General features: G+C 37.1%; 1 protein-coding gene across 15 annotated transcripts in view; it reads left to right on the top strand.

Annotated features, from left to right (window-relative positions):
• MCTP1 (multiple C2 and transmembrane domain containing 1) overlaps nucleotides 1-23,315 on the top strand; it is a 488,669-nt gene that overhangs the window by 313,689 nt on the left and 151,665 nt on the right. For all 15 annotated transcript variants that reach the window (XR_006738667.1, XM_045566489.1, XM_045566488.1 and 12 more), the window contains 2 exons: nucleotides 5,774-5,960; nucleotides 10,870-10,963. Coding sequence is in view for 14 of the 15 variants with exons in the window: in XM_045566489.1 (XP_045422445.1) it covers nucleotides 5,774-5,960; nucleotides 10,870-10,963 (281 nt within the window). In the remaining variant the exon portion in view is untranslated. The remainder of the gene's footprint in view (nucleotides 1-5,773; nucleotides 5,961-10,869; nucleotides 10,964-23,315) is intronic.

Genomic DNA, 23,315 nt, shown 5'->3' with positions numbered 1-23,315 from the left:
GAGCCTTAATTTCCCCATTGGTGAAATGAGAGGGGAAGGAGCTCTGAAATCTTCAATTTTGAGTCTGTTTTGATTATTTGATTGATTGATTGATTGATGAGTTGGGTTTGGTACAGATAGTTTGAATTCTCCAATATCAAACTAAGGTGAACGTGATAGTATAACCAAATATGTAAATAGAACTTTCAACTTTTCAAAGTACTCTTTCATCTATTATTCCTGTGTTCTTACAACTCTATGCAAAGAGCAGGCATATTTTTAAAACAAATTTCCATTTGATAAATGAGGAAAGCTGAATCACAAAGAGTTTAAAAGACTTGCTTAATATCACAACACTAATGAATAATTGAGCTTTATTCAAATTTCAATGTTCTAAACCCCCGTACATGGACTCTGAAGCCAAGTACTTTGTTCAGAGTAACACAGAGTCTGTGGTAATTCTAGAAACAAGAATCTGAGAAACCAGAATGTTGAGGAGGGGCTGAATCTTCACAGTCTAACAGAGAGGACCTGCCATATAAACAGTTAATAAATAGTTAGGGAATGAATTAATGAATGAGTGAGCAAAATGAGTGTTGGAGAGAAATCAAACCACTTTCTAGACAGATAATATAGTAGTGGTAGAATGAGCACATTATGTACCAGTGCCAGGTCTGCTGCTATCAAGCACTGTTACCATGGGTGAATTATTGGCCTCTCTGAACCTCCATCCCTTGTCCATGAGTACTTTAATACTTACAGTGCACCGGTTATATTCCAGGTGCTGTGCTAGGTGCTAGGTGCTAAGAATAAGACATTGTCTCTGTTTTCAAAGTGTTTTAGGATATTGAGGAAGACAACTGCAATGAGAATTAGTAATTTCAATGAGAATTATATTACCATCCCAGGTAGAGGGGATGCCTTGTCCAAATATAAAGAAATAGGTGAGTCCTAGCTGGGATGTTGGGAGAATAATAAGCCTTCTGGAATGACAAGTAGTAAATATGCATCAGCAAGTGACACACAAACTCGATGGTAGGTCATGGAGGCCACTGTTGGCTTGCTTAGGATTCTCATAAGCAGTGAGAAGCCACCAGAGGAACATGGTCAGGTTTGTGTTTTAGACATCCTTAACTGAGAAGGTTGAACTATATCAATGGTTGTTGCCTTAACCCAGGTTCTCCAGAAAACAGAGCTTGAGGCAATGATTAAGTGTTGGTGCTTTATTGAGAGGTACAATCCCCGACAGCAAGAGTGAGGGAGAAAGAACATGAGGCACAGAAGGCTAGGAAGCAATAGAAGGTGATATGTTCATGGGCTGGTCACTGTTTTTGGTGTTTCAGGGACACAGATGATGGCTTAGCATGTGCACCCACATGGCCATGTATGGACAGGCAACATGGAGAATCATGTTTTAGAACAGTCTGTGAGAGAAAGGAGGTTTGGGATGTTATCTTCCCATCTCCTATTCCATTGATCAGAGTTCACCTCACATGGAGAAAACTTCTGCATTGTTTCATCTGGCTTTCCTCTGGCTTCCTTGGCAGTTGATCTGGGAGCCAGATCTCATCCCCTCAGTGTGGCTTTGCATGCAAGAGCAGAAGTGGCCTTAGAAGCCAGAAACTTTAAGCACGCGGCAGCTAAGCTGGGTGCACATTGGCAGCCAAGGGGAGAGCCGGGCCCATCTGGATAAGTGAGAGATTGGCCAGCCCCAGGTAGACCCACGAGGACCCAAGCAAAGTCAGTTGGTCCTGGTGGGGGAATGAAGATCAGCCCCCAGGGAGGCCCAGCAGTACAGCTAAGGCACAGCAGGTGGCTGAGGCCCCAGGAGACCATGGCTCCAGAAGAATCCATGGAGTTGCATAAGATGTGTCAGGTATGTTTTCAAACTATACATATGGAACCCCCCAATATACAACAGATACAAGGGAACCAAAGAGGAGAGTCTACACCCCTTTTACTCAGACTCCTTCCCATCATGACCTTTGAGGCACACCCTAGAGCTCCTTGAAATGTGACTTGAAATTAGATTCGATTAGATGCCTTCTCACCCCAACATTCAGTATATTTTTTGGTAATACATCTGAGGAATAATATTTCATTGCCTATGAGATAAACCTTTGCTCGTAGTTCCTTGGCTTGTGGAATTGCAAAGAAAGAAAGATGTAGCAAGTGTAAACATGGAAAGAGTTATAACAAATTGTTGAATTGGGGATTATTGAGAATTAAAAGTTCATCTAGTTTGATTAACTCATAATTGCAGATGAGAAAACTGGAATTCAAGAGGTTCAGTTGTCTTGAAAAAGGTCATACAACTAATTAGTGAAAGATGCAGGGCCAGCACCAAGGGAATCTAACTCCCAGATCTTTACTCTGTTCATGTGTTTGTGGATGTATCTGTGAACATATTTTTAGAGTTCATAAATTTGTTTCAGTGCTTTTATAATTTTGCATTTTCATTTTGATAACAAAATAATGCCATTAATGTGTGCCTCTTCTGGACCATCTGGATGACCACTTAGTACTTCCATATTCTAACTATAGTGAATCCTTCCTTTGTACGAGACACAGCAGTATATAGGTGAGGCAAACACAGAAGCACCTGCCCTACCCAGTTAGTACTGTATTCACATTGCAACAGATGGTGTCACAAGGGTTCCATCTTTGTACATATTTGTCCCAAAACTACAAGGGGTAGCAAATGCTTTTTCTCCACCCAATTCCAGTAATAATTTGATTTAAAACCCATCAGTGAAGCTGTAATGTGAACTTTATCTTGAAGTTAATAAGACAGTTTTGCTGAGTTATAGGTGACACTTCATTTAGAATGACATCTTATTCCCAAACAGAATTTTTAAATAAGTAGGAGATCTGAATAACCTCAACTAACACAAAGAACCTTGAAGTCATTTAATACTCTCTTGTTCCATGTTTATGTAAATGGACATTCTCTACATTAGAATTATTAAAGTCAAAATTCTAAAACATTAAATATAGAACAGAACCTGAGATTATCTAGTTCTATGTGTACACCCAATATTGAAATTCTAGTTGCTGCAGAAAAGCATCACCTTCCCTATAAATTTAAATTGTTGTTTTAAATTTTATTAGTTTCATAGTTTTCAAAATTCAATTTGTAAATTTTTCTTAATCAACTTATAGCCTTCTTCCCTAGTTTATATGTATTTAAAAAGCATAAAAATAACATGATTCTATACTTGGAAACGGAGATAATGTTTTCTGTTAAAAAAAAGTCCAGATATTACCCAGTTTGAGAACCACTGCGAACAGTACACATTTCCTCCTGGGATGCACAGTTACTTAATAACAGAATGGTAGAGAAAGAAGCCTAGATCTTGGATTCCAGAGTCCCAGTTGAGGTCCTGGCTCTGCTGATACCTACCTGTATGTTTCCATTCAGTCATGTAACCTCTCTGGCCCTCAGTTTTCTCATTGGTAAATTAAGGAGATTGCAGGGATCACAAATCTTTATGCCTATTGGAACCAGATAGAGTAATTAAGTGAAATAGGCCAGCTATAAATAATAGGCAGTATTGGGAACAGTAACTTTTCAGAGGACATTTGCCCTATATTTAAAATTATTTAGATTCAAAACTTTTTTTTAGCACTACAAGTAAAAACAGCAAATCTGTGGATCAGATTCCATCTGAAGCTTGCCAGTTTGCAATTCCTAAGCCATATACTCTTTAGAGCACCTTCCCCAACTCTAAAGCATTAAATTCAGTAACTCTAATGTAAATGAAGAGAAGCCGGCATCTATATGACTAGTGCAAAGTCATAGCAGGCATGGAAGGAAATCTTCCGGAAGGCTTCAATGTGTTTTAGTGTTTTAAGAGTACTGAAGCACCATATAAAAGAATAAGACAGGCCAGGCGTGGTGGCTCATGCCTGTAATCCTAGCACTTTGGGAGGCCGAAGCAGGAGGATTGCTTGAGCTCACAAGTTTGAGACCAGCCTAAGAGAGAGTGAGACCCCGTCTTTACTAAAAATAGAAAAATTAGCCAGGCTTCGCGGCATGTACCTGTAGCCCCAGCTATTCTGGAGGCTGAGGCAGGAGGATCGTTTGAGCCCAGGAGTTTGAGGTTGCAGTGAGCTAGGATGACAGCACTGCACTCTACCTGGGGTAACAGAGCAAGACTCTGTCTCCCCCCCCTCCAAAAAAAAGCAAGGAAGGGACTGGGAAATGCATGATCAAAGTGAGAAAAAGGAAAAAAGAGAAAACAAAGTAAGTGAAAGACCCTTTTTGGTTTCAGCTGTATCCAACCAATAATAGTTTCTGAATTATAATCCCTGTTCAGTTCCCTGGTATTGTACTCCCAATCCAAGCCAAAGATTCATTCACATTAAACAAACTATAGGCAGGCACTGTGCCAGGTGCTGGAAAGATCTCGAAAAGATCATATTCACGTTTTTCCTTTTTATTAGTGAATATGTTTGAATGGTAGTTTTTCACTGCTATATTGTTACCCTCAATTTTTCTAGGTGTTATAGATAAGAACTTAATTCTAATTAAAATTAGAATATTAGATAAGGGATTTGATATTTTTTTTACCTTTAGAGTCTAAGGAGACAGCATGAGAGCATCTTGAAATGGATACTGTCTTAGCAGAAACAATGAGGTTATTTGATGTACATTCTAACTTCCGGAAAGTGTTTTCCAGCTAGGTACAGACTCTAATTTCTTACTTTCTCAATAGTTAGCATTTAGCACACATAGACTTTCTGCTACTGACCAAGGCATTTCTTTTCATTTTCATTTCTTGTGTCAATGTTCCTCTTCCTCCCATTTATGTCTAGTCCCAGACATTTCTCATGTTAACCAATAGGCAGAAATAAAAGGTAAATGTTGGACTTTGGTTCAATCACTCATGCTAAAGAGATGACTACAAGCTTTGAGGCCCTGTTCGTAGGAATTTACTTTAAAAGTAAAACATTAAACACCAAATAGACTGAGGAATAAAAAGGAGCAAGAGTTTCATCTGTCCCGATAACTGACCACTCCATTTATGATATGTTACCACATTTAATCTTATAATTGGCTATTTCCTGTTTTAAATGCCTTTTATTCATGTCTGCCACCTTTCTCTCAGTTTATTAGCCTTGTGGTCAGCACATTACCTTTCTCTTCAGAATCAATTGACATTTTTATGAAAAGCATTTTCAAGGTGTCTGCCTCTGAGAGAGGGGCAGGCAGAGCACGGACCGCCACGTTGTGAGACCCCTGTTAGCACCACTCTGGTACCGAGCACTTCGGCCATCATGTTTCGGGAGATTTGTGTGTTTTTATTTAGACTTATACAGTGTACTATGAATAAATTGGCATAGTTTTGAAAATGTAAAACTTAGGGTATCACTATGGCATATATTCGATTGTTGAATAAAGTTTATGAATGAGGGGAAATACCCATTGTTACAAAAGTGACACAAAAACTCAGACTCTTGGTAGTTTTCCTCCATAGACAGCTCATGTCAGTCCTAAGCAAAGCCCCACTGAACTAGCTCGTTGGGCCATGCGCTTTATGAATACAGTGACAGTGGGTAATAGTCAAATTTCAGATAGGCACATTTTTTGCAACTAATAGAAAATAAGCAATTGTAGACGCTAAGATAAATCAGGGTCTAAACTTCGTGAAGAAAGTCAGCTGATATGAAAGATATATGCTTCTAGTGGTCCAAATAGTATTTCTATTGATTTACTATTCACATAGCACTGAGCAACTGTTTGATATGGAAAAAAAAAAGCCACTTACTGATTCAAAACATTTGTTTCTAGGTGCCAGGTCGACCTGTCGGCCCTCAGTAGGGAACAGACACACAAGCTGGAGCTGCAGCTGGAAGAGGGTGAGGGGCACCTGGTGCTGCTGGTCACTCTGACAGCCTCAGCCACAGTCAGCATCTCTGACCTGTCTGTCAACTCCCTGGAGGACCAGAAAGAGCGGGAGGAGATATTAAAGAGATATGTACGTATGTAGCCCTCCTCCTTCTGGAGTCACGTGTGATCAGATGAGGTTGTAAACAATTTACCTGGTGTGACAGAAATATTTCCAAGCAGCTGACAGAAGAATCAGCAGAAGCAAAAAGCTGGGAAAAATGCAAATGCTGCCTTTGCAGAAACACGTACGTGACCCAGCGATGTCTAGAGACCTGGTTGTCTCCAGGCTCTCTTCCAGAGCAAGTTCTGGATGCTGAGAGTCTACTCAGTGATTTTATCATGCAGGGAAACTGCCCGCAAAGGAAGGGCGAGTTTACACCACGTTACTTCAAAATGAATTCACTGAATCTTTGTAGCTGCAGTTTAAGATTTCCTTGTCTTTCCAAGTTTGAGATGCAGTTAATGGCATTTACGTTAATTGGTAGCTTGGTAACCAGAGAGTATTCACAGAAGTGATGTTTATTTTCCACTGCCCAGAAAAGCCTCACTCCATTTCTTTAATTTTTTTTTCATTCATTGAGAAATAAACTGAAATGGAAGCCACCTTCCTGTTAATCCAACCTAGAGTGATAGGATGGAATCGTGAGTCACTAAAATAACTACCCTCTTCAAATTTTACCAACCCCAAATATTCCCAACCAAATCTTCCTATTTCCCAGCATCCTCCCATTGTGCATTTTCCACCATGCAGTTTTCTTGACTCGGCAGAGAGGGGAGCTCTTACTCCACCATTCTCTCTCAGTGGAGGCTTGCAAAAGTAAATGCCTCAGTGCCCATGAAGCTGGGGAAAAGGCTTTTCCACTTAAAATTACAAAGCTTGTATTGTACAATGCTGCCAGGTGTTTAGAAGGCTCCTCTAGACACTCAGCCATGAAACCAAGCTCTGACTAACAAAGAACAGCTTTTTTTTTTTTTAGGTTTTAAAATATTCCTATTTGCTGACTGACATCCTTTCAATAACTGAATTTAATAAAGATGTACCTTATCAGGCTGTGCAGATAACATGAAGTGCTGGTACTAATGCTCTACAATATTCTTCAAACAGATTAGCAGGATGTGCGCTTCAGCAAATTTATTCTAGCTATCTCCACCGAATCAGCTGTCTGCTAATGCTTGTACAACTCACCCACCAATGGTGTTATCATAAACAGTTTAATAGAGGTGACTTAGCAAGGCTAAATAGTATATATTTTTTAAACCACCTAAAATCCTAAGGTATTGTGTGGCATCTTCTAATATATAATTGCAATTATGAAGATTAGTTCACATTTTGGTACCCACCAAAACTTATTCCCCTGTTACCAGAAGTGAGCCTCATGAATTAAAACAATTTTAGAGGAATTAATCAGTATATTAATATAAAAATTCTTCTAGCTATTATAATACTGTAGTTGATGGATTAATATTTTGATAGCATCCCATATAAGATGATACTGCTGCCTCGGTAATTAGAGGTAATCCACCTATTATTGATTTTTTTTTTTCTTTTTGCTGGATGGACTTCTTTACATCAGCCATTTCCATTCAGAATTTGAATATCTGTGTCCACACTTTCTTTCAAATGTTAGTTATTTCAATAAGATGTACAATATTATGTGGATGTCTGAGCTACTTTTCAGATTATATTCTGCTCAATATATTAAAAAGTGAACCATGTTTAAATATGCTATTTTTCCAGCCCTGAATTTCAGGCAGAGGTCTATACCTCCCTCTAGAGACAGACTTGCTAAGAAGCTACTATATGCAAGATAGCACATGTGTAATACTTACTCATAGCAATACAAGGACAAAGACCTATATTTTAGGGCTTCCATGCGTTTCCTTTTTATTATACAGGTAATGACATGAATGAACGAATGCCATATCATGTCTGAAATATTACGTGTTTTGGAGAGACATATAAAAGACGTTATTTGTTTGGAGAATTATTTATATGTTTTCCTGTAAGAACATGTGTATTTTAAGAGTTGAGGTCAAACTTAAGAATTTGATTTGGCACCGGCCGTGGTCAGGAAAGTAAATGAATTGCCCCATTCTGCTGTGAAGCGGCCCTGAGAAAGCTCTCCACTGCTGTCATGGAACACTTCATTGCTAAGCATTGAAGCCCCACAAATTAAACGGGCATTACTGTGTGAGCCGTTATTTGATCAGCACGTCCTGAGAAGATGGCTAATTCCATTTTTCTTTTTTTCTTCTTTTGGGGGGAGGGCAGGAGGGAAGGTCAGTAGGGGCAGGTAGTAATGGGTAGCAGACCAAGAGCGATTGTATGACCTTTTCAGAACGGGTGTGTGGAACCCTTGCTCCCCCTTGTCACAGTTTAAAAACCAGAGGAGCTAGTTTAGAGAAGAAGTTGTTAGCATTCCATTTTTATTATGACATTTCACAGTCATCTGATTTAATGTCCCTTGACCGGATTGTCCACCGTGAGACGATGGGCTTGAAATGTTATTTAGAGCATTGATAAAAGGTGAGCGGTTCTAAGATGACAGCGAGTCATAAGGCTGGTGGTGTGACATTAATTTTCTCCATAACAGAGATGGAATAAGACGTCACGGTGACAAGCTGTCAATCAGCTCTGGCCCCTCAGAGCATCTCGATGCCGTAGGATGGGGTATTGCCTCTCCCGTAATAGAGCTGAACTGAGATGCTCTCCCTGACAGCTGCTGCAGCCATAGAGAAAATATATTATACAGCCTTTCATTAAAAAAATAAAGAGGACTCCTCTCCAGAGCATTTCAATCTTTTCCCATCTATTGAGGGCTGAAAGGATTCACAGCAAATCATAGATTCCTCTGCTATGGAAATTTCTGGCTTCAGAAGCCATGCAGGTTTTTAGGCCTTCTAAAATAACTGTAAATACAAGGCAGGAATACCTCTTGATTAAGTATTACTTAAAGTTATATTTTTAAACTGATGCATTTATTTGGTTTTTTTGGAGTTCTTATTATAATCTATGTGTCACTGGCCTAAACAGTTGAAATTTGCAATACATTACTGAGAGTCAGCTGACTTGGGGAAATGAAACCTTCAAACAATAATTACCCACCCAAATGGAAAACAGAGCATCAGAGCTGAAGCACTAGAAGACAATATGTCTGTGGAATGAGGTTACTGGTATGAAATGATTCTCAGATATGAGGACAATGGTATTTGTTTTAGTCACAGTGAAACTTGGTTCAAATTACCACTGAAAATTAAAGTACAGGAACCTTTTGATAACACTATTTCCCATCATTAGGGTAGGAGACTTCTCTGGTTTATAACATCGAGTAAGCTCTGAGATGAGAAGCTTCCCAAACTTGGTGTTGCTGTAGGAACACAACATGCCTACAAACCTCTGAATTCTAAGCCTGCTGACTAAAGCCCCCACTGTTAAACTCTTAACTTACAGGAATTTAAGTGGAGAGAGAAATGCGTTTTTACTGAACCCTGTCATCTGGGTATTTTAAACAGATTTTTGGTGATAAACAACTGTTTAAAAATAATAAAAGATTAAGAGTTAATCCTCGTGCTAAACACTATTTTTAAAGAGTTAGGCCATGAGATTACTCATATATCTGCATTTCCTCCTCTCAATGTACCAAGGTCATAGCTTCAGTGTAAACAATGACTAGTCATACGGGACTGATAAAATTCATATCGCAATAAGCTTTTGCTTGCCAGTATTCTCACATTATTAATACAATGATGATGAGAATCCTTTTTATTCTAATAACATTTTAATAGATAACTTTATTATGCAAAAATATGCTCCCTGATCTTGAAACATTTAAAAAATTATGGTAAATTAGTACCTTTGATTTACTGAGCAGAAGTAAAAGAAAAATGCTATCAAGTGTAAATCATAAGAAAAATGCTATCAAGTGTAAATAAACAAATGCATATCAGCATTCTATAGGGCCATTTTATTCTCAAAGTATTTGTGCCTATTAATTAGACTTCCAAATTATTGTATTGGTTTCCCTCTTTTGATTTCTATAAGTACTATACTTATTAAAACATCACCATTATTAATTTATGAAGTGAAACAGACTTTATCATTTGGATCTGGGCTTTCTATCAAAGTTACCATACTTCTACTTCTATACATACTAAAATAGCAAATAAAGCAATAAACTTAAGGAAAATTACTCACCACTTTTGAATTTATTTTTAGTCATCAATTTGATTTATTTTAAAAGACTGTGTATGTTTTTTATTTAAAAGGTTTGTGAAACTGCATAATTCTTTTGAACTAAATATTAGAAAATAGTCTTTAGATCGTTTAACCCTCATCTAGCACATGCAATTTCTAAAACTCATCAAGAAGAAAATAGCAGACAAAACAATTAGTTTAGTATTGACTTTCTTACCCCTAAAATCTGAAGAGTGTTACACAATCGACAACTTCAAATTCAATATTAAGAATCATTGCCAGGCGTAGCGGCATACACCTGTAGTCTCCACTACATGGGAGGCGGAGGTGGCAGGATCCCTTGAGTCCAGGAATTCGAGACCAGCTCCTCCAGGCAACGTAGCAAGTTCTTCTCTCAAAAAAAAAAAAAAAAATCATTTGTCTCCAAACCATCAGATGAAAGATTTCTTAGTGTGCTTTGGTAGAAGATAGTGAAGGTAGAAAGCAGACATATCTACTCCATAACTTATTGTTAACCATTTGTTGATACTTATTTACGGGAAGTAAATGTGGAATTTTTTTTTATTCTCTCAGAAAATCTACCTACATGGCAACAATTACCTACATAAACGTGTGTGTGTGTGTGTGCACGTGCACATTCATGATGGTAGAGGGGTAATTTGTACCGAAGAAACACAAATGACCCTTTCAACCCGTTTAAGCGGTATCCTGAGATAAACTATAAAACTTGGTGTTTTCCCAGCACACTCTCTGAGAGTCCTTAGGACCTTTCTTTTCTAACACCAGTGTTGTGGTCTTGCAGGGCCCATTGAGGGTATTTCACAACCTGAAAGATGTGGGATTTCTCCAGGTGAAAGTCATCAGAGCAGAGGGGTTGATGGCTGCTGACGTCACAGGTAAGAAATGATGCAATTCTCCTATTCCATGCATCAAGCAGCATGCAAGGTCTACAGCCACTTAATAACCCAGCTCTGCATTTCACCTAACTGGATCAGCAGAGTAAACAGTTTAAATATAAAGATTCAGGGTTGATCTTACAAAGATTCGTCAACCCCTCTGCTTTTATACTATCTCTGCTTTTTAAAGGCAGGGTAATATGTTGAAAATAAACAATGAAATGCAAAATAACTTTTGAATTGTTGCCTTCTCCAAAGTTTAATCAATGTAATAAGAATATATTTCTCAGGTTTTGTAATTTTTTCAGGTATTAGAGCAATATTGTATCATCTTCTCTCAGACAGCATCAGCTTCCCTCAAAGCACCAATACTTGGAATTCAAACATGTATGAAATCCGTTGCATAGTTCACTGAAAAGTTTAGATGTATAATACTCCAGAACTTGGTATGAACTATTGATATTTGGGTTGCCGATCTGATCGATTAGTTGTCCAAATTCTTTAGCACATCCCAGAGATAATTCTGGATCTAAACAAAGTATCTAGATTGGAATTTTTTAAACTAGGAAATGGGCCTGTAAAAACATCAAAATTAGTTTTGGCTCTCAAAGCTTTCTGATTTGGGTATTGCTATTTCTGGGATATATTAACAAATGGGATGATAGTAATTATTTTATCAATTCCCCAAATTAAATCATTTTTTGGATTTACAACCATGTGACCATTCATTTTATGATTTCATTTCATAAGGATTTGGGGGATGTTCATGCTATTTCTTAAATTATACATCTTAAATTGCACAATAAATAGGACTGTCTTGAGCAATTTTGGTGAAACTATCACTGTTTCTGAAAGTATAGATTTATTACTTGTAGAAATTACACTGTGAATGTTTAGCAAGATGACCCTAAAGAGGTAACAGACTTGTTTGAAAGGAAATGTGCTTTTCCTACCATCCAAGGGTCTGCAAATCACTGTGCCCTTCATTAATTCATTCAACAGGCTCAAAACCAAATGAAAAGATAACTTGCCTCCAAACTAAAATAGCAGATGTTTCCTCCAAACTCTAATATTTTAAAATTTTAATATTGATATAGTATCAAATGATTATTTATTATGTGATAAAAATAAAAATGATGGGAATTTACATTATCTTTAAAGAGGTAATTATCAACTCATTTGTAACCAAGAAGGTAACAACTGTCACATATTTTTTCAAAATAGGCATACCTGAAAATAGTAGAAGAGAAAGTAGTTTGTGATCTCTTTGCATATATACTGACTTGGCTCCTCGTACTAAGCAATTAGTGAATGTCAAGTTTATTCATTTTCTTTTTTATGAATTTTATTTCTGGTATGGTTTTAATTAATCTGGGCACAATAATTTCTTAAAGAAAAAGGCAAGTACCATTTACTTCAAGATCTTAGATACCTGCCTATTATACAATTGAATACAATTATATAAGTTTGTCTTTTCTTGGAGAGAAGCTGTCATTGATTTTAAAACTTCATGAATATGCAAACTACATTAACCCCATGGCCTATATGCCACTATGGAAGTGAAAGTACATGTTCTTTCAAAACTGGAAAAAATAGAGATATTTCTTTCCTAATGGTTCTATGTAAATTGATAGGAGTAACAATAGCCTTTTCCCTAGGGAGTCAATGAGACATAATTTTGATCTGATACAATGAACATTAATTTGGAGAATACTAAATAACTGAGTCTCCATTTTTTTCTCTCCAGTTTTAGGGATATAAATCTAATGATTCCTCATTCCGTGCTGACCTTATAATCTAATGTGCTCTGAATTGAACAAGAGCGATGTTGAACTATTCAGGGGCAAGAAGATAATTCAGTCTTTGACCTTGCTCACTCTTAGACCTTCTGTGGTCTTTCTGACATTTGTGATGGTGGCAAAAATTGAGGGCCATATATTTAAGTCAGAAGAGTCTGAATATAGCACCAATTTGTAAAATAATCTTTACTTCTGACAATACATATATCCTGATGCTTCCTGATTTTTGTCATTAAATTTAAGGTACAAGTAAGCTCCTTGTCTACTTTAGCTCTTACTCATTCAATGAAGAACTTTAAAGATACGATGTACGTCTCAGTGGATAGCAGCAGTCAAGCTCAAGATATGAAACAATAGTTTGAAAAGAGGGAATTGAGTGAATGGTGCTGTCTTCGAATCCTCAAATTAGCATCGATTTAGGAGTGTTGTGGATGGAGAGGGGAGATTTTAAATCACTGATAACTTTCTGTGCTGAGACAAGAATATTTCCTGATATGGTACAAATGAGGCTATTACCATGAGGTACTTGGTTAGTTTCAGAACACATTTTTCTAGATAAGTCTAACAAGACCAATTTTTATTTGACCAACTTAGCTCTATTTTTAAAATATTTGTAATGATCTGAGCATAAAGTTAAACTTCCATTGTTGAAGCAAAACTTTTTAAATTATAATATTCCATCCTTAAACACGAGCACAAGAGAGAAAGATTCTATAATCTTTTAAGTAGCCATCAATCTTACTGCAGTTACAAAGAATTTTTCTCTTTCAAAATGTAAAATTTTTCTTTTGTTACAACACATTCATTGAGAAACATTGTGATACTGTATTAACTCTGTGTGAATAAAGAGCAATTGAGACTCTCTTTGAATGAGTGAGTATAAAGCACAAATTACTTTTTAATGAAACCCTCAATTCTTTCCCTTTCCACAAAAAGCCTATAGCCTTGTTCAGCTGAACACTACTACAGTAGGTCACTTCAGTTAAGCCCCTAATAAACTGTTGATAGTCGAGGGTAGTTTTTTCTTCCGTCTCAATAGCCCAGTGTTGGACAGTGCACTTCAAATCATTAAGGTTAATACAGATTTAAAAAAGAGATTAACTCTGGTGGTTAAGGCCTCAATTTACAACTCCCACACATACACATGCATTGAGCGAGGCACAAGAGTGGATTGAAATTTCAGTCAAATTGTGGGCAGCCTTTCACAGCCTGAGAAAGTGGCACTCTGGTTTGTAAAGTTGGTCAGGAAAATTCTTCGTGAAGGAAAAAAGTTTGAGTAACTGAAAAATTCCTCTCAGTACAACTTACTTACCTTTCAACTAACCGGTGAAAAGGTTAATGTCTCTCTGCACCATCAAAGCAAAGCCTAGAGACTGTCTGGCCCTGCGTTCACTGGGGAAGATTCTCTCTACTGCTAACTCAACTGTTCCTTAAAACTGGACACATTGGCAGGAAAGGCCGATAAGTGGGGGGGAATTTTTTGGTGGTAGGAAATAGTTCACGTTGTAATTCGTCTTTTCTAGCATCTGATTATTCTTTTCCTTGAGCGGGGCCTAATTTCTGCTTCAGCGGAACATTTGAAGTCTTCTATATTGAGTGAGGCTTTAATTTAAACCTGGCCTATTGGTTCTTTTAAGTTCCAAGAGAAGAAAGAGAAGAGAGTTCTTCTCCTCGGCCCCTCCCCTTCATTTTCCCCTGGGTTGTGGGGAGGGGTTTGGTTTTGTGTGTGTGTGTGTTTTTTTCTTTTCCTCCTGAGGAAGAGGTCGTAACCTCCCCAGGGAGACCAGCCACTCAGTTTCAGAAACAGTGATATGGGAGAACTGTGAAACCCTTCAAAAGATGCCCTACCTTTTCACTGTATTAAAAGGTACACTAATATAAAACTTCTCCACCCCAGGTGAATTGGTCTCTCAAATTAATACACCGTCTTTTTCAGAAAACAAGAGACGGAGAGAAAAAGGAAGAGACAGAAAGAATTTTACAATTAACAGAATCTGTCACTGAAATCGTCCCATTAAAGGAATGTATCTTTTTCTAAAACGGCTGTGCATAAAGACTTGCGATTTGCCAGCGCTGTAGTCTGGAAACCTACTAGTTATTAAGAGATGTTTACTACCCCTTTATTTGCATAGAGTTTTCCCATGTTTTTCTTTGGGAAAACTGTCTTCATTGTTGGAAAATATTTAAGTAACAAAACAGCAGAAAAAGACATGCTACAGTTTTTTTATCAGCTTCCGTGAGAGTCTTATTATCTTAAGAAATAACAGTTAGCAGCTCAGATTCATTAGCAGAGCTAAATTTAAGCCCCATTTGACAGGCTGCCTAGAAAACATTTTGTTTTGCTGTCTGTGGGCTTTAATTAAGATGTGTTCAATTTCAGTCCTCTTCAGTCTAGCCCCCACCCCCTCCACCCCCCACCCCCAACTTGCTGTGTCACAGACCGGCGATCAGACACTTTTAGATGGTCCGGCCCATGACTTTGACCTTCTGCGCAGTCCGGCGTTCCCTGGGGAACCGTTCAACTCATGAGGTCTGATTTCACACTTCCAGGATGCCTCAGCTCTCTTAACAATGACAGGGAGACAAAGCCCTTTAGAGCAGGCCGCATGGGGACTTGTTTAAATTGGAAACCAGAGAGGAGTCAAGGAACAAGGTTATGGGCTACAGAATAGTGCTTTTAATAAAGAGCTCACAGCTCTGGCTCAGCTCAAAGAGGTCTACCTCTGTACAATTAATTGAGCCATTTATCTGGAGCATCTTAGGCCTCTACTTTCTCACAGAATTGCGTGGTAAATATCAGCTAAGAAGCAAATGAGATATGCATGAAATGAATTTTAACACTTTGATTACTGTGCCTCCAGTGTTCATTAAAAGTAAATTTATTTGTATTTCTGACCTCATTATCAGTAGGCTGCCTGCATTTTTACTGATTCCTGTGATTTCCAGCTTGAGTGTGTCATGAAGGTATATTTTATACAGAGATTTGGATTTATTATTCTTGGTATTTTCCCTGAACATTATGGGTCTATTCAGAAAAAGAAAATGAAAAGGCAATTGTATAGAAAAAGCCAAGTCTGTTCTTTGAAAGTTTTATATACAGTTGGAGAAATACCAAGCACATACCAATAACATAGACCAGATATTGTCCTTTAAAAAAATTAACTTTTTGTCGGTTACTCTAGCAAATTGCATAATATATATGCAATTGTTGCTTCAGATAGCTCACAGAATACGATTGCTTTATTGGAAAAAGTAGCTAAGTTGCTTCTTTTATAGAATTGTAGCAGTTAGAATTTGTAATAGCATGTGCCTTTAATTGCCATCATCATATTTAAGAACATTGATGATATGTGATAAATGCAGCCTTGGATTTTATGATCATTATTTAAAATGTATGTTACAAGAAGAGAAAATATACATCCTTTAAATTCTACATAGTTCCATTGAAAGTACTGTGTTAAATAGAATAAAAATCCTTCATATTTCTGGATTATCAAGGATAAAATAACTTACCAAATAAATGAGAATTGTATACAGACATTCTTAATTTCTTAACTTTTACTTTATTAACATCTTAAAATTATATTGCTTGAAAGAAAACCCCTAAAGTTTTAACACAGAGTATATTGAAAATTTCTCAAAGTATGCTTTATTTTTATTATGTAAGCTAATGTCCCATTCGCTTTTTAATAATTACACTTGTAGAAGATTTTTAGCAGATACTATACTTTGAGAAGTCATTTAATCCAATTTATAATGCATCAAAATGTCTAACGTCTCATATTCTTATCATAATAACATACCTAATTTAGAAAACAATGTTACACACACACATGCAAGATACATGTATTAATACTATATAAATCTCTTTAGAATGAGATTAACAAATAAAAATGTCACAAGGAAAGAAAGCAACTCCTTGCTCTTCCTTCTTCCATCACCACATCTTACATAGAAATAAAAGTTACTTTCTTTCAGTAATTGCATTTTTTAAAACTAGTCCCATTCTAATTTAGAAATGCAAAAGTGTTCCTCTAAAACCAAACAGTTGTTATCAAATATTTCTGAACAGAGAAATGAAAATGTTAATTTGGCACAGGAGCTGACAAGGCCTGAGTCTGAGCCAGTGTTTTAAAGGGAATTACAGAAATCATGTGTGATTCGTATGCAGGTCACATGGTTAGAAGATACTGCTCTGGAAGAATAGGTGGGATGACAAAAGAGATTAATAATTGGGTTTGATATGCTCTAGAGGTGAAGCACTATGGGCTGAGAAAGTGGTGGTCCCACTATCAATGGGAAATGAGGGAAAGAGAAATACTATAAAATAATTAATCAGGTTCTGTGGAACTAAGATTACAAAATGATCCTTTGAGTAAAGAAATAGCAAATTGCTGATTTGGCCTGGAAGGTTAGCCCCAGCATTTTACTCAGTGCCCGAAGAAATGCTTTTAGCTGCTAAAATCATTGTTTAAAATTAAACTATTGTTTATGTTTTGTTACATTAAAATATAATTGTGTGGATAAGCGATGCATTTTCTAGAACAATGTATCAGAGAAGTGCTGCAGATAGAGAGGATCTGAATTTAACTAGGTGTTTGGAAAAAAATCTTCCTACAGAGATATTGTGGTTATATGATAGTATAGTTAGAGTCATAAATGACTAAACAGTCAAGCCTAAAGAGTGGTTATTAAAGGATTGATGTCAATGGGGATGCCAAGTGGAGAGACACAGGGCTCTGTCCTTGGTCTAAACTGCTCAGCATATTTACTAATGACTTTGAGGCAATAATTGACTGCTTCCTTATCACACTGGCTAGGAGGGCTATTTAATTCATTTATGTGAGACCAATGTATGTATACAGTACTATACAACAGACAAATAATAGGCTTAATTCAACAAGACAAACATTAAAAAGTATAGATCTAAATTCTTTCCCAAGTGCAAAACAGGGATGTCTTGCTTCAACGGTAGAAAATACAGAAAAGGCTAGGATTTGAGTTGAGTTTAAACTCCATTAGAGTGAATTATACATACATCAATGTTGTTACACTGAATAAAAATGAAATTTTGAGAATGATACTCATCAGATATCCTGGGGTATGCATCCAATTTTGGAAGGCACTCTTTAAAGAAGGACATTGATTAAGAACAATATGTTCTCAATATGGTGTTTTAAAATCAAGTCAATTGAGAACAGCTCTAGGATAATGATAATAATAACAATAACAATGACAGCTAACATTTATTTAACCCCGATCACATGTCAGACACTACCCTGAGCCTGGTACAAGGATTATCACAACTAGTCTCACAATAACCTGATTAGGTACTGTTGTTATCCCCACTTTAAAAATTAGAAGACTAAGGTGTGGAGAGGTTAAGTAATTTGTCCATGACCAACACACACGCACACACACACACACACACACTCACTCACTCTCACACTCACTCGATCACTCCAGCTCATAAATCACAGAGCAGGCATACTGATCCAGAACTTTCCACTGAAGCCACCAGCTTACTTGTGCTGGAGAAAGGTAAATGTTGAGGGGACATGATTTCTTTTGTCAATTATCAGAAGGCCTGTCATAAGGAGAATGTAGATATGAGCTGGCAAGGTGGGTAATGGCCAAGGTTCAGGTCCAGAGAGCAAATTTCCTTCTGGTAAATTTCATCAGAAGGAGATTTATTATAGAGCATCAAATGGATCACAGAATCTTTGGGGACAAGAAGGGCCTAAGGAAACAGACTCTAAGCTCAGTCTCTAGAAGTTAATACTAAAGCCACAAGGCAGAACCAAGGAATTCCTGACACTAGCAAGTTCAGAAGACATTGTGACAACTGCTTACAGGGCTCCTACTTGCCGTCCCCAGCAACAAAACGGACCCCGTATGCTCTCAGTTAACTGAGTTCTAATCTCAAATCTTAGGCAAGTGCATCTGACTTGTACAACCTAAATCACATCTGCATCTCTAGCTGCAAGGGAGTCTAGAAATGTCACTTTGGGTTTCGCAGCCTCTATAGTTCAAAAACAGACACTAGAAAATAGTTAGAATGGGTGCTCAGCAAGCCATCCACAATATCCAGCACACGATGGCAGGTAAAGCACATTGGTCATTCTCTATGTGACAGATGCTGTACCCTCCCTTTACGTGTATCATTTTATTTAGATTTTTAAATTACTACCAAAGGCAAACCATAGAACAGATAAAAGCTGTGGAGACATAATTTTATATATAATGTACAGAATCATTTTCCAAAAATTATAATTCCCAAAAGATAGATTGGAAGATTCCTGTGGAGGTGATGATTTCCTATCACTGAAACTATTGAAGCAGAACCTGAAGAAGCCCTGGTTGCAGAGGGTGGGCAAGACCTACCTGAGCTTTTGCACTTGGCCTCTAAGGCTTCTTTCCAGGCCCTCAAATTCTGAGATATTACAGTAGATACCAAGATGAATAACAGACTCTTGGATGAGATATTTTGTAGAAGAATAATAAAAGAGATAAAGACATCATTCTAAAGGCAAAGCCTTGACAGATGACAATTTGTAGTTATTACATTTGACTAGTTAAAGAAAATTTAAAAAGTGTAATCACCTAATATGATACTTAATTTTTTTAAGCCTAAAGAATTTCATTTCACTGCAAAAGATCTCTTCAGCTAATTACTTTACTTATAGGGAAGCTTATCTGAAACCTCATGCTTTTCTGCAGGGAAATCTAATTGAATATAAATTTACCGTAGATCCTAAGGCATCTAGGAAGGTTTGCAAAAACAAAAGAGCTTATAATATATTTTTATACTCATTTTAGACCAGAAAACTTTTGCATTTCTAAGCTTGTAACAAATCACTTTCATATATTAATAGTTTCTATATTAAATATGAATTGAAAATGAAGTCTTTAAATTTTTTTAACATAATTTATCTAAACTCTTAAAAGCTTGGGCATAATTTTCTCACCACCTCTCCTCATTTCATAGATCCATGGTTTCCCTCTTCTTTCTTTTCCAGTTTCTCATCAGTCTCATTTCACTTTTCATTCTTCTGTCATAAATTTTGAGCTTCTCAGCATATATCAAGATGGTTCAATTCTAGGACTCAAGAATGCGTCTAGTTACACACAATCCTATAAATATTCTTTCACATCTAGTTCTAAACCCTAAGGTAAATAAACTCATATTTATATTGAGCTTTATCTATTTCCACTAGTCATAGTTTTCAAAGTGTGTTCCAGGAACCTCTGGGGAGTCCCAAAACCAATTCAGGGATCTGTGAAATCAAAACTATTTTCATAATACTACTAAGATGTTATTTGCCTTTCTCATTCTCATTCTCTCGTGAATGTACAATGGAGTTTTCCAACGTCTACATAAGGTTTGATTACTCTGATGTTAACATGCCATGGATTTATTATTATTGTTAGTGAATTAATACATATTTTTAATGTTATTTTAATTTCTAAAATAGTAAGTTTTAGAAGATATAGTCCACAAAAACAATAACTCTTTGAGATCCTTGATAGTTTTTAAGACTTCGTAAGACCAAAATACTTAAGAATTGTTGCTGAAGGTCAAGGATTCTCAACTGGGGAGAGGGTACTATTGCCGCCTTGGGTGTTTTGGAGATTTTTGAGGCAACTTTAGTTGCCACAGTAATTTTGGAGCACTGCTGGTGCTTGGTAGCTGGGGGATGGGGATGCTAAATGTCCTACAAGGTATCAGACAATCTTACGTAATGAAATTCAGTCCTGCATGACTAAATATAGACATCGATATAGGTTTAAAATCTGTTTCATGATTATCTGAGCCTAGATTGCATCCTGAATGCAATAAATACATAGAATTATTTATTCAAGCCTTGCAAATGGCTGCCATTTTGCTCAGTATACACCAAAGACTCTAGGACAGTGTCGAAGGCACTTCATGGTCTGATACCCCATTACTTCTCTGACATCTACTAATCTCCCACTTGTTCACTGGGTCCCAGTATCAGAGGCCCTGAGCATGCCAAGCTTTGGTCTAGCTCTTCCTCTACCTGGATTGCTTTCCTCCAGATATCACTTAGCCACTCTTTCACTTCCTTCAGTTCTGTGCTCAGACCTCACATCCTCCAACCACCCTAACTAAATCTATATGCTGTGCCCCTCCCTGCCCCCTTCAAACTCTTTAGTCTACTCTATGTTTTTCTGTTTTCCATTAACATGTATTACTCTCTAACATATCGTATAGTCTACTTATTCACTATGCTCAATATTTATTCTCTTTCTCTCCTCCCCCCCCACCAGGTCAATTCTAAGAGAGCAGAGACCTTTCCTTTCTTTGTTCATATGACCTGACACATAGTAAGCACTCAATAAGTATTTTTTTCTTTTAATTTCAGAATTTTACAGGGGTACACACATTTTGGTTACACAATTTGCTTTTGTACAGTTTGAGTCAAAGTTATAAGTCTGCCCTTCACCCTTTTAATGTGCATTGTATCCATTAGCTGTGAATTTATCGGTATTTGTTAAATAAATCAATGCATACTTTTATTTGTAAACAACTTTCTATTTAGTCTTCCTTTATAATAGAATTCAGGCATTATATTAAAATTTGAAATCATTTTTGGGTCAGTTTTATTTTATTTCAGGATAGTAAAGAAGGTATTATCAAATCTTCAATATAGAAAACAAAAAAAAAATGTGTTGAAGCTAGTAGCTTGAGAGCCAAGACTCTAGGGTGTCTATCTTCCTGCCATAATGAAACCTGCTTCAAAACTTGGGGGAAAAGAGAAGCCCTATTATTACTGCTTAGTCCCAGAATCAGACCCAGTGGGGACCTAGTGTGAAGAATGTCAGTTAATGTAATTCTTACCAGTCAGATGTTTAAAATATGTTTAGGTCAGTCAATGAAAAAAAGCTAAGGTCAAAACCACATCTCCAGTGATAAGAGGAGGAGCCTTGGAAGACATCTTCAACATACATTGCTTTTGTTCTGATGGGCCCTATGGAATTCCCTCAACTATAACATTGTTATTTTTTCTGACTGAATTTTGAGTTCATAGAAAGGACAGATGGCAACCTTGATTATAATTTTTCTTAAAAAAAAGATTATAATGTAGCCATTTCAAACTGTGGCAACTGAGGAAATTAAACCAAAGAGCTTAATTTGTGCAAGGTAGGCTCCAAATAAAAGGCCCTCGTGGGTATGAATTGCTTTCTGTACTACTGAAAGCATTCTATGTTTTCAGACATGGCAACAAAGAGGTGGTCAGTGGGTATCCACACACACACATTTTTATAACCCATCACACCCAGAAAACGGTGCTCCTTGTCAGCAGCAAAATGACCCTGGACAAAGCCCACCACTGATGGATCAGGATTAACTCCCTATTCTGGGAGCAAGAATATCATTCAGCATCTTTTGAGTGACTTTAATGCTCAGTCCAGTAGTTTGCACAAACTGAAGTCGTCCACTTGCCCACAAAACAGGTAGCAAGTGAGCAGGGGCGGGACAGACTTTCCCACAGTTCTTTGTCAGTATGTCAGTGTTGTGACCTTAAAGAGCAAGGACTAAGAAGGAGAGAGAATTAGCCAGTCAGTGCACCCCGTTTAATCCTTGGTGCCGTTTTGAAGATTGCCAGAAAAGACGCTCATTGGAGACAATTCTGATGTTTGTTTTTATTGTTACAGGAATGCCTTTTCACCAAAAGAAGAATTGAGGCAATAGAGTATATGCTTTAAAAATCTGTTGTAGATTCTGTTTTAGAGTTAGGGTGTAAACGAGTCTCTAATGTTAATTCCCTTGGGAGATTTTTTTAAGATAAAAATCCATAGAAAAAATAGCTCTTAGTTTTTATTAATAACTAGATTATAGGTAAATACATCAGTCCTAATATAATATTTTTAAGTATCTATTTTATAGTGGTTATGTAACACCATTTTGTCTTATAGAGGACTTATTAAAGGGACACACATATAGATTTAAGCTAAATATTCCTGATAATAAGTTGTTAAAGTCCACTTTTTATGTCATTGTCTGTCACTACTAAAAACACTGGTGATAGAAATATGCAGTCACCATAGATCACGAGAGTCACCTCCCCTGGGAAAGTCTTCACATCCTTTCCCCCTTCCTGTTCCAGGATTGTAGAATGACGTGCTTCCTTCTCATTGCTCCTGTTGCACCCTTCACTTACCTTTATTATAGCACTTAACAACCCTGCATCATGATTGTGTATTTACATGTCTATCATGTCTTCTGAATTTTGCATGCCTTGAGAGCTGGACTATGTCTTAATCATACTTATAATTCTGGGATGAGCAGAGCAGACATTCAATTTCTATTTCTCTCTAGAAAATTGTCAACATGGAAAAGTGCCATGTTCTCAAAGAAGGCTGCTTCCCTTCTAGCTGTCATGGTGGGTAAAGCAATCAATCCCACAGCCCCTGCCCTCACCCAGCACTGCTGCAATTTCGGTCTTCTGTCTAAACCAAATTCTCCAGTTTCTTGCATTGCTAAGGAGAGGGATGGGCACTGTTTTAGCCAAAATGATAGGGCTTAA

The sequence above is a fragment of the Lemur catta genome, chromosome 12, assembly GCF_020740605.2.
Source record: "Lemur catta isolate mLemCat1 chromosome 12, mLemCat1.pri, whole genome shotgun sequence".
NCBI classification, from domain to species: Eukaryota; Metazoa; Chordata; class Mammalia; order Primates; family Lemuridae; genus Lemur; species Lemur catta.
This window is presented reverse-complemented; position numbering and strand designations above follow the sequence as displayed.